Source organism: Rhinatrema bivittatum, chromosome 15 (genome assembly GCF_901001135.1).
Source record: "Rhinatrema bivittatum chromosome 15, aRhiBiv1.1, whole genome shotgun sequence".
Lineage (NCBI taxonomy): Eukaryota > Metazoa > Chordata > Amphibia > Gymnophiona > Rhinatrematidae > Rhinatrema > Rhinatrema bivittatum.
The window spans coordinates 37,704,033-37,716,513 of NC_042629.1; the positions used below are offsets into that span (position 1 = coordinate 37,704,033).

General features: G+C 47.3%; 1 protein-coding gene across 3 annotated transcripts in view; it reads left to right on the forward strand.

Moving 5' to 3' along the window:
• The window catches only part of GRAMD1C (GRAM domain containing 1C), a 177,656-nt gene that overhangs the window by 128,702 nt on the left and 36,473 nt on the right, over window positions 1–12,481 (forward strand). For all 3 annotated transcript variants that reach the window (XM_029578198.1, XM_029578199.1, XM_029578201.1), the window contains 3 exons: window positions 1,696–1,814; window positions 3,652–3,784; window positions 4,534–4,720. In XM_029578198.1, the coding sequence (XP_029434058.1) occupies window positions 1,696–1,814; window positions 3,652–3,784; window positions 4,534–4,720 (439 nt within the window). The remainder of the gene's footprint in view (window positions 1–1,695; window positions 1,815–3,651; window positions 3,785–4,533; window positions 4,721–12,481) is intronic.

Below are 12,481 nucleotides of genomic sequence, written 5' to 3' on the forward strand. Positions count from 1 at the left end.
AAAAGCTTGTTGGTAACTTGTTTTGGGCAAGAAGGGCTTCATGATGTGAAACGATTGTCTTAAATAAGATTTCGTTGCTTTCCCATATTTCTCAGAAAGCAAGAGTACTTTAAGTTTCCAGTGACTTTTGCAGTCAGTTGAACATAAAGTAAGTTACCTCGTCCTGCCTGTCTTTTGGTTTTAAGTATCCTGGATTAAATATGTAAAATGCTGCATCTAGGACTTGAGTATGTTAGACAAATAGAATGAGTTGATCAGAGTTTCCATTTGTTTGTAGACTCTATAGCTTTTTGGGCATTGCTTACATTGATATACATACGGTAGTACTTTTGTCAGATATAAATCTTTTGGAATATGTTGACATTTTTGGGATGAGAGAGAGCTAGAGAATGTCTAGGTACACAACGAGACAGATAGCATAAAGTTTTAAAGTAGCACATTTATCAGTAGTTGGGACAATTAATTAGTGTTATTTTCTCTGTAATGGAACTAGTGTGAAACATGGATTTAAGAATATAAATAGGGCTTCTGCTTTTCAGTTTAAACCAAAAAACCCCAATAAAACACCCCTGATGGGTGGCTGATGTCATCTGGCTGCTGTAGTCAAGAAGAGGCATCCGTCATTGGAGTTGGCCTGAAAGAAGGCCTGGTGAGGCCATAACAGACCCCATCCTGCCGCAGCTTGGAGAGGCTTGGCTGGGCCACGGCAGACCCTATGTTGCCATATGTGTGTGAGAGCATGAGTGCATGTATGAGAGAGAGGAAACACAGCTTGCCACTAGCCCTGAAGCCACATACACCCTGCCACCCCCATCCTAGCCACATACACACACCATGCACCACAGCATGTAAATATTTTAAGATAGATTGATATGCATCTTATTAAATTGAATCCACCTAAAAAGTGCCAAAAATGTTCTTGCATGGTTAAAACCCTGATAAACACCTATTTTTAGTACCTGCCAAATACATCTAAATGCCTGAAAAGTAAACTCCTAAATTTGCAATTCAGAAACCTCTAGAATCAGAAGTTCTGTATATGAGATATGCCATGCTGAGTCAAATCAAAGGTCTTTTGAGCCCATTATCCTGGCCAATCCAGGTCACAAGTTAACCGGCAAATCCCAAAGAGCAGATCCATTTCTTGTTCCTCATTCCCAGGGATAAGCTGTGGCTTTCCCAAATCTACCTGCCTAATGATTTATGGACTTTTCCTCCAGGTACTTGTCCAAACTTACAATAAAGAGATTAGGAAGAAGCTACAGGCATTTGAAATGTGGTGGGAGGACGTGATCTGAAATGAAAGTGTTCATTAGAATAGATGATGGGAGGTAGATGACCTGCCCAAAAAGAAAATGAGATTTGCTGGTTGTACATAATTGGAGGATATGGTGGCACATTAGCTAATCTGGTGCTAGAAGACATGATAGTGGGCAAAAAAGAGAGGGAAAACAGAATAGACTGATGTAAAGATCTAGAAACATGGGCAAAACAAAACAGAGCACCAAGAACTGGCACATTAGAGTTATCGATCATCATACCAATAACCATACTTGATGATGATGTAACTAGTTAATGGCCACTATGTTGTAATCTCTTTTTAGTATAAAACTATTAGGCTTTCCTTTCTGCTGTAGGAAGGTCACGTCTTGCCTGCACAATATTTGAGCCAGCATGCTTGATCTCCCTTTTCAGAGTCTGACCAACCGCGAGTTTTGGCAGCTGGTGCAACAGAGTTATGGCACGGAGCTGGGCCTGAACACAGAGGAGATGGAGAACTTGTCCTCCGCAGCCGAGGATGGTGGTCAGCCCAGGTAAGGGGATACCTTAAAAAGTGTAAATACTCTCTCCTGCACCGTGTGCAGCCAGTCTTGCCTCATTTGGGAAAAATTCCTAAGAGCTGGGATCGAGTAACTGTAAAGGAATGCAGATCGGCAGATCATTCTTCTGGAATCCGGTTTCATCAGACGCCAGGGTGGCATTGTGCAGCAGTTTTCTCCATAGACTTCTGCACAAAATCCAAACCCTGATTCCATGCTCCCTGACCTCCCCCTCTTTCCACCTTGATTTCATGCCCCTCCCCCCCCCACACCTTATTTTAATGGTAAAGGGGAGGCATCCTTAGTGGAGGGATAAATCAAAGTAGTTATGGAAAATCCCTTCCATGAGGTAGCGGTTACATAAATACAAATAAAAATATAATAACTTGACGTTTCATGGTTTTACTTTATCATCTTGTCTGAGCTGCTGGGAAATGGTGTTACTAATTGAATGTAATGTATTTAGAATGCTAAAGTGACCCAAATTTAAATTCCCTGTACGTACCCGGATCAGTCCAGGACAGCTGGGTTTTGCCTCCCCTCCATCAGATGGAGACAGAAAAAGACTTCACGGACTCTGTCCTTATACCCCTGAGGTGCCACCTAGTGTCTGCCAGTATTTTTCTGTCTCCAGCAGATGGTGGAGGTGCAAAGCCTAGTGTCTGGTGTTAGGATTTGAATTTGTCTGATTTTGGTTTGTTGGTACAGGTTATTTTTCAGAGGAAAGTTTAGGTTAGTGTCCCTTTATATTTAAATTGAAAAAAAAAAAGGGGGATAGTTGAATTTAGCCTCCCAGGGGGTCAGCAGGTCCTGGTGGGACCATCCCCCCTGGTACTTGAGGCTGGAGAGCAGAGGGTTGGGAACCCTGGAACTGCCGCGGCTGAGGGTGATACCAGGGGTCCCGGCTCACTCACCCTCAGCGTGACCAATTACGACCAGGTAAAAAAAAAATTTTTTTTTGAAAGTTGTCTTTTCTTGCCTTGGGTGCTCCAGCCTAGCGACCGCTCCGTTTTTGCTGTTTTTCGCCATTTTTCACCATTTTCGCAGCCCGTTTTCAGCCGGGAAATCAGTGTTGTCGTAGCAGTTCTTTTTTTCGGACTGATCCGTGGTGGAACGAAAATTAGCAGGTAAAAACCAATTTTCCTTTGGAAACATAATACAAAAACACACACACGTATAATCTCTTGTGTTTTCAGCTTGTATTCTACATTTTAGCCTTTTGAGATTAGAAATAACCAAGGTGATATACAAAAGAAAGTCTGTGTGCAAGGATGTCAACCAGCTTTATTGAAAAACTGCCAACGAAGACCTCCATTGGGCTGAGAAAAACAACGAGGTTCATATTCAGTCGCTGCATGTCCGGATAGCAAAGTTAGCTGGATAAACTTATCTGGCTAACTTGGGAGGGACATTCAGTGGCCAGCTCTTCAACCCGACCTGTCTTAGCCGGCTAAGCTATCTGGCTGACTTCTCCCTTGAACGCCCTTAAGTTACTTGGCTAAATTTTAGCCCAATAATTAGATGGATAAAATATAGCTGGCTAAGTGCCAAAGCATTCATTCAGCCCCAGATAAATTCTGAGTTAGCCATCTAAATGTTTCTGAATATGGACCTCAAGATGTTGATCTGCAAGCATGCCCTTTGTACATTCATCTCACGCTGCATGTGTATTGGTGTTTAATTTGGTGCTATCAAACACATTGTTTCGTTACTGTCAGGTGGTTTTGAGGTGAGGCCTTATGGTGGCTTCAGCTATTTGTGCATTTCTTCAAAGAGGGACTCTGTGTATTATTCATTTTTTTAGTCAAGATTTGTTTTGACTTTTATTCAGGGCCTTGGTCGGCAATGTTTCTGAAGAGCCAAGGGATAAAACGGATAAACTTATTGGAGGAAATGGTCTGAACCAGGATCTTCTGGCTCAGGTAGCGGATGAGGAGCCTTCCAGTGGGCCACTACTCCCAGTGGTAAGCAATGTGACAGGACACCTCTGGAGAGACTGCCTCTCCTCTTTGCATGCCACTCTGGAGTCTCTGAACATCCAGAGCATTTATAGGCTCCTAAGGTTGCTTACTGAAACTTTAGGAATGCTAAGAATAGCAAAACAAATGTTTTGCTAGTGGCTAGACTGGGGTTGCATTTGTACAGAGTTCCAGACGGCATTATGGTTTGTGGACCCTGGATGAGGACTCTTAATGCAATGGCTGGTGTAAATGGGGGAGAAGAGGGTTAATGAATTGCAAGTAGTTGGGAGTTTAGGCTCATGGTGCTCTCTTGTAGTAGAGGTTAGTTGCAAAGAAGCAGAGAAAACCTGTTGAAACATTACAATTAAATCTGTGTATGTCCTCATGTCTTTTGCCTCCTAGTACAGCATAGCAAAATCTATTTAGAAAGGGGACCCATCATGTCTGTGAGTCAGTCTTAGGCAGCAGCAACTTGTAAATATTAAGACCAATAGACACTGGACACTAGAGGATTATAGCAGATGTTAAATGATGGTACAAAATGCATTAAAATTGCTGCTTCCTTGAATCAATAAGGCAGATGTGGACCAGGATATTTCTAAACTGCTGCCGCTCATGACAAAGTTCAGCATCTAATTAACGTCGAAGAACATTTTGTACATACAGATGGCTAGAGAACCTCCCTTTCTTCTATCAGTAAAGGCTGGGAAGGCTAATGGCATTATTTGCTTGCTGGCTGCTGTTTCCCTTAGGGACCTGTTCAGTGCCCTCCCGATGAACCGCGAAGTGAGAAATTGGGCAGGCAGGGCCCTCTGCTGACTTCAGAACGAAAGCAGAAGAAAAATGCAAGCGACAAGCTTTCCTCCTTTCCCTTGGACATGGATGGGAATGAGGATCAGCCCTTGGAGAAGAGCAGCTGTTCAGATACCCCTGAAGAAGGTAAATATGCTATCTATTGTAATGATGAATGAAGAAAGTGTCTTTTTTTTGGCAGTTATTGCACAGATGGGAGGAGAGGGCCAGAGTTGAAGCTAGGATTCCTTGGCACAGAAAAGATCTTGCTCAGAAGTGCATTATTGATTATTGTTGTTCGTAAATCATGTATTTTGTAATAAATGTTTCATGGGGAGACTTCAATCTTGTTAGATCAGGGCATACTAGTGGTTTATGAGCTTTAGCAGTAATCTTTTTGTGTAAATCTTTTTTTTTCTCATAAGATAAAGAGCCTTAATTGGTGTTGAAGTTAGAAGCAGTAGAGTTTGCTGGGCCAGAAAGAGGTGAAAAGTTGGACAGGTTCTGGGAATAACAATAATTGTTTGATTACTTTGACTACTGCAAGTTATAATTTTGTTAAAATGCATAGATATAAAGGAAAATTAGGTCTTACCTTCGATAATTTTCGTTCCTGTAGTACCAAGGATCAGTCCAGACTGCTGGGTTATGCCTCCCTTCCAGCAGATGGAGTCAGAGAGAAACTGAAAGCACCTCCCACATAACCCGGGGTGCCACCTGCGATCCCTCAGTATCATCGATATCAAAGCAGAAAGAATAGCCATTGTGACCAAAAAATATATTGTACTGTAGACCATTATGCGGAACCTGCTTTAAAACCCAATGACTAGATCAAGTTAAAAACTAAACTGGTACAACATGAAGAACAAAATGAACAACACAACCTGTAAAGGTACTGAAAACAATGAACTAGCGTTACTACCTGTTGAGAGAAGATCATGAATAGCTGAGCGGACTCTCCTGCGTACGGGCAGGCGTCTGGAATGATCCTTGGTACTACAGGAACGAAAATTATCGAAGGTAAAACCTAATTTTCCTTTCCCTGTACGTACCAGGATCAGTCCAGACTGCTGGGATGTACCCAAGCCGTCCTAAATGGGGTGGGACCTGGAGAGACCCGCGCGAAGCACACTGACGCCAAAGGAATCCGCAGCTGGATCCCTTACATCCAACCAGTAATGCTTAGCAAACGTGTGCAATGATTTCCAGGTGGCCGCCCGACAAATCTCTTGAGGGGAGACACTCTGGCTTTCTGCCCATGAAGCCGCCTGAGAGCGAAGAGAATGCGCCCTAATACCCTCCGGAACCGGGCGCCCACAACATATATAGGCAGAAGCGATTGCGTCCTTCAACCAGCCTGCGATAGTTTTGGAAGCCTGGGCCCCCTTCTTGGGCCCTCCCCACAACACAAAGAGGTGATCAGACAACCGAAACGGATTAGTAACCTCCAAATATCGCAATAGGACCCGACAAACATCTAACTTTCTTAGATCCTTATCCGCCGGCAACAATGCCAGTAACTCGACTGTCTGGTTGACATGAAAAGTTGATACCACCTTGGGCAGAAAAGAAGGTACCGTACGAAGAGAAATACCCGAGTCCTAAATACGCATGAAAGGCTCTCGACAGGACAAGGCTTGGAGTTCTGACATCCCCCGAGCCGAAGTTATAGCAACGAGGAACACTGTTTTAAGCGTCAAGTCTTTAAGCGTTGCTCGCTTCAAGGGTTCAAACGGGGGCCCACCCAGGGAACGGAGAACCAAATTTAAACTCCAAGAAGGACAAATCGCTCGCAGTGGGGGTTTCAAATGCTTGGCCCCCTTCAAAAAGCGCCTCACGTCCGGGTGAGCCGAAATGGGAATACAGTCAATTTTACCACGGAGGCTACCCAAGGCCAAAACCTGAACCCGGAGCAAGCTGTAGGACAGACCCTTTTGCAATCCATCCTGCAAAAAAGACAGGATATGAACAATCGTGGCCCGCCGCAGGGACAGATCGATCTTGTGACACCAGGAATCAAAGACCTTCCAAACCCGAACATAGGTAAGCAATGTAGAAGTTTTTCTGGCTCGCAGAAGAGTGGAGATAATGGCTTCTGAATAACCTTTCCTTCTCAACCGCCTCCTTTCATAAGCCAGGCCGCTAGACAGAAGCGATCTGCCTGCTCTAAAGATACTGGACCCTGCCGTAGAAGGTTGGGCAGGTGACTGAGACGCAGTGGACCGTCCACCGCCAGGTTGATCAGATCGGCGAACCATGGCCTTCGGGCCCACTCAGGAGCCACTAAAATCACTGGGCCCCGATGAGACTCTATGCGACGTAATACCTTTCCGATCAGCGGCCATGGAGGAAACACATAAAGAAGGACGCGCGGTGGCCAAGGAAGAACCAAGGCATCCACTCCTTCGGACCCGTGGTCCCTCCTGCGACTGAAGAAGCGAGCCGCCTTTGCGGTCCAACAAGTCGCCATCAGGTCGAGGTGAGGAGCCCCCCAGCGTCTCGATATCATGCCCATTGCTTCCTCCGACAATTCCCATTCCCCGGGATCCAATTGTTGTCGACTGAGGAAGTCCGCCTGAACGTTGTCGACTCCGGCAATATGAGACGCCACAATACGATCGAGGTGGTGCTCTGCCCACCTCATCAGCTTGTCTGCCTCGTCGGATACAGGACGATTTCTGGTGCCTCCTTGTCTGTTTATGTATGCCACCGTGGTCGCATTGTCGGAGAGAATCCGTACCGCCTTGTTGTGCACCATGGGGAAGAAGTACTGCAGAGCTAGCCGGACCGCTCTGGTCTCCAGCCTGTTGATGGACCACTGTGCTTGAGACGGAGTCCAAAGACCCTGAGCCGACCTCGACTGGCACACCGCTCCCCAACTGGAGAGGCTGGCATCGGTCGTTACCACTGTCCATTTGGGGCTCTCGAGGTCCACCCCTTTCAGTAGGTGCTCCGGGATGAGCCACCATGCCAGGCTGGACCTGGCCAGTTCGAGTAGAGGCAAAGGGATCTGGCACTCTTCCGACTTGGGATCCCAACGCGAGAGTAGCGCCCTCTGCAACGGTCTCAGGTGAACGAAGGCCCAAGGTACTAGCTCCAGGGTAGATGCCATATATCCAAGAACCTGCAAATAATCCCACACCACTGGGGAGGGGAGCGACAACAGCCGCCAAACTTGAAACATCAATCTGTCCATGCGTTCGGGTGGTAAGGAAACTTTGCCCGCCAGTGTATCGAAGCGAGCCCCCAGCAACTCTGTCATCTGGATTGGGGTCAGCTGGCTCTTGGCATAGTTGACCACCCAGCCCATCGACTGCAGCTGACACACCACCAACCGGACCGCCGCCCGGCAGTGCTCCTCCGATTTCGCTCGAATAAGCCAATTGTCCAGGTAGGGATGAACCAAAATGCCGTCCCAACGTAAGCTCGCCGCTACTACCACGAGCACCTTGGTGAATACTCGAGGTGCAGTTGCCAACCCAAAGGGAAGGGCACAAAACTGATAGTGTTGATCCAGGATCATAAACCTGAGAAAACGCTGATGGCTTTTCTGGATCCCTATGTGAAGATACGCCTCCGTCAGATCCAAAGAAGCCAAAAATTCTCCCTTGTGGACCGCCGCAATGACTGACCGTAAAGTTTCCATACGGAACCGAGACACCCGCAAGGCCTTGTTGACCTGCTTGAGATCCAAAATCAGACGAAAGGACCCATCTTTCTTTGGCACCATGAAATAGATGGAATAGCGACCGGTCCGGCGCTCTGATGGAGGAACTGGCGTGATGGCTCCTAGCGCCTGCAAGCGACGCAGAGTCTGAAGGACTACCTGCTGCTTTTGTGGTGGCCCGCAGGGTGACATCAGGAAAAGATCCCGGAAGGGACGAGCAAAATCCAAAGCGTAACCTCGACTTATATCTAGGACCCACTGATCCGATGTAACCTTGACCCATTCCTCTAGAAACAGGGAAAGCCAACCCCCTATCCTCGGGACAGAAGAATGGGTCGGCGTCTCTTCATTGGGCAGGCTTGTTGCTGGAGGCAAACGCATGGGTCCCGGCCCGCTGAGGCCATCTGCCCCGAAAGGAATAAGACCACGACTGTGCTCTGGAGGCCTGTTGTCTAGGGTTAGACCCCCCCCCCCCCCCACCAGGCCGAAAGCGACGCTGCCCCCGATAACGGCCCCGATAGGCACCCTGGGAGCGGCCTGTTCTGGGCTTGTCCTCCGGCAGCTTATAAACTTTGTTGTCACCCAATGCTTTGATGAGCTGTTCCAGCTCATCCCCAAATAGCAAGTTACCCCAAAAAGGGAAGGACCCCAGCTGAGATTTTGACGAAGCATCCGCGGACCAGTTACGTAACCATAACAGACGCCGTGTGGACACCGCCAAAGACATAGTACGTGCTGAGGTACGCAAAAGGTCATAGAGAACGTCCGCGGTATATGCTACTGCGGACTCCATACGGGCCACCTGTTCAGCTTCCCCAGGGGGAGGGCCTGGGAAGTCAACATCTGTTGCACCCAACTTAAAAAAGCCCGCTGCATCAAGCTGCTGCACGCCGCAGCCCGTATTCCTAAGGCGGAAACCTAAAAAATGCGCTTGAGCAGTACCTCCAACTTCCTATCCTGAAGGTCCTTAAGCGCTGTGCCGCCAGTCACCGGAATAGTAGTATGTTTGGCTATAGCCGTGACTGCAGAATCCACCTTCGGAACCTTAAGGAGGTCTAGCGAGTCGATGGGAAGAGGATATAACTTATCCATGGCCCTAGTGACCCTCAAGGAGGCCTCCGGGCTCTCCCACTCACGGGACACAATTTTCAAGAGCTTCGGGTGGAAAGGAAAAGTCTGTGGCGGGTCACAAAGTCCCGCTAGGGCCGAATCCCCGGTAGACACCTCCGACGAAACTTGGGACAGAGGGAGCTCCATTTCCTGGAGCACATGTAAAATCAAAGGGTCTAGTTCCTCCTGCCGAAACAGACGGAGGGCTAGGGGGTCATCCCCCTTCCACTTGTGACGCACTATCCCCCTTGTCACCCGGATCGGGAACTGACAAATCCTGTAAACCTGAATCCCCCAGGTCGGGCGGGTCCGGCGACCTACCCCTCGGGAAAATTGGGGGAAGGCCGGAACCTCCCCTAACCTGGTCCTTAGAGACCTTCGGCACCTTAGTAGGGCTAGGGGACTGAGAATCCCACTCAGTCTCCGCTTCCATATAAGCCTTATGCATGAGGAGTACAAATTTAGATGAAAAAGGTTGTCTCCTCTTTAAGGGCCCTCCCGGGGGTGGAAACGGGGGAGGGGCTGTGCCTGGCAGCGAGTTGCGCAGTTTATGCTGAGGGGAGAAGGGAGGTCCTCCTCCTCAGACGAATCGCTAGCGTCTCCCTCCGAGGCCGACAAAATGGCCGCCACTCCCACATGATTCGGGAGCGGGCCAGGCTTCTGCTCCTCGACCTCGTGGTTGCCGCGCGAAGAACTGCGCCGAGTCCTGGGTGCCCCCCCCCCCCCCAGCTGAAACGGGCGGTTGCGAAGGCCCCTCGCCCCCGGGGAGGCACGGGGAGCAGAGGCCTTCGCGGGAGAGCCGGAGCCCCGCATCTCCACAGGATTGACACGCCATCCCCCTCGGCATCACAAAAGCAGCTGGGTGAAACAAATCCACCCCCTCCCGAGGCCCGGGAGAGCGTCGGCAGGCACGCTGAGGTAGGGAAGCAATCAATAAAAAAATAATGCTGCAAGATAAAAACTGCGCCTGTCTTTCCCTTTGTTTTTTTTGGTTTTTTTTCTCAGCTCACAGGAGGACGGCTCTGGGGGCAATCTCAGAGGAAAAAGTAAAAACCTCTCTGAGGGAAGGGGAGAGTGACCGGCCCACCGATAAATCCTCCCCCTCTTCTCACCAGGCTATGTGTGCCAAAGTTTCCGGGAACTGGCTATAGGGCAATGCCCTGCCTCGCCTGCCCAACACAGCTGCTACAGAAACTGACAAAACTTTGTTATTTTATGTACTTTCTTTTTTTTTTTTAAATGATCCAGACAAAAAGGGGAAAGCAAGAATAAATGGTCTCTGTTTTGGTTTTGTTTTTTTTTCAAACCTGGAGGGGCAAGGCCCCAGAATTTAGAGATCAGCACCGCAGGTTATGCCTCTCAATCTGCTGGAGTCAGAGAAGATACTGAGGCACCCCGGGTTATGTGGGAGGTGCTTTTCAGTTTCTCTCTGACTCCATCTGCTGGAAGGGAGGCATAACCCAGCAGTCTGGACTGATCCTGGTACATAAAGGGAAAGTATGATTGCTGCTCAAATTCTTCCTGAACATAAGAATTGTCAAACTCGGTCAGACCGAGGATCCATCAAATCCAGTATCCCGCTTCCAACAGTGTACCTGGTTGGATCCCAAAGAGTAGATAGACCCCCATGCTGCTAGCATCCAGTGATAAGCAGTAACTTTCCCCAAGTCTACCTGGTTAATAATAGTTTATGGACATTTCTTCCAAGAACTTGTCCAAACCTTTCCTTTAACCCAGCTATACTAACTGCTTTTACCATCTCCTCTGGCAATGAATTACAGAGTTTAATTGTGCATTGAATGAAAAAATATTTTCTCCAATATGTTTTAAATGTGCTACTTAGTAACTTCATGGGCTGCCCCTAAGTCCTTGTATGTTTTTGAAAGAGTAAATAACCAATTCACATTTACACTTTCTAATCATAGATCTCTATCTTATCCCCCATCAGCCACCTTCTCTCCAAGCTGAACTGCCCTAACCTCTTTAGCCTTTCATGATATGGGAGTCATTCCATCCCCTTTATTTTAGCTGCCCTTGCCTTTATCTATTGCAGTTCACCTGTATCTTTTTTGAGATACAGTGACCAAAACTGTATACAATACTCTAGATGTGGTCTCAGCATAGAGCAATACAAAGATGATATGACATTCTCCATTTTAGTCTCCATTCCTTTACCAATAATGCTTAACATTCTGTTTGTTTTTTTGTCCACTGCCACACACTAAGCTGAGGATCTGAAAGTATTGTCCATGATGAATTGTATGAGTTTAGAGATTATAGACTGGATTAATTTAGTGAATGTCTACAAGTTAGCATTTGTTTGCAATAAAAATTGTGTGAGTTAAGAGATAATGAGGCCAATATTCAGTTGGCCGTTTAGTGGACAAGTTATTCAGCTGGAGTTAGCCAGATAACTTGTCTTTGGATATTCAATGGGGTAACCGTCCCACTAAATATCCCCGATTAAAGTTTTCCGACTAACCATAGCTAGGTAACTTTAAACATAACCAGACATACTTTTGACTATCACTGGTTATGTATAAAGTTATTCAGCTATAATTTGCCGTATAACTGAACACTTAACCGGTTATATTCAAAAGAACATAGCTGGTTAAATTGGGTTCCATTAAAAAAAACCCCACAAAATATAGGTCAGTAGACCCAAACATCTCCCTCCCCCCCCCCCCCCCCCCCCCCCCCCCCCTGAATTGCAAGGGCCCTGCGAAGCCAAACTTGCCATCAACTCCCCAAACTGTTCCGATTTTAGACTTTAAAAAATATCCGTGTTACGAGACCACTGACGTTTATTCCCCCATCCCCCTTACTCCCTGTATTTAAAAGGTGCCTGCCAAAAAAAAAAAAAAAAAAAAGGTGCCTGCCACTCCAATTCTTTACAAACGCCCCCCCCACCCCCCCCCCCCCCCCCCCCCCCCGGCACCTTAAATAGTGTCACTTCTTCACCCAGATCGTGGTAGTTTCCTACTGTGATCCAACCCGGGTGTGTCTGACATTTACATAGAAATGATGACAGAAGAAGACCAAACGGCCCATCCAGTCTGCCCAGCAAGCTTCTCACATTTTTTTTTCTCTCATACTTATCTGTTTCTCTTAGCTCTTTGGTTCTATTTCCC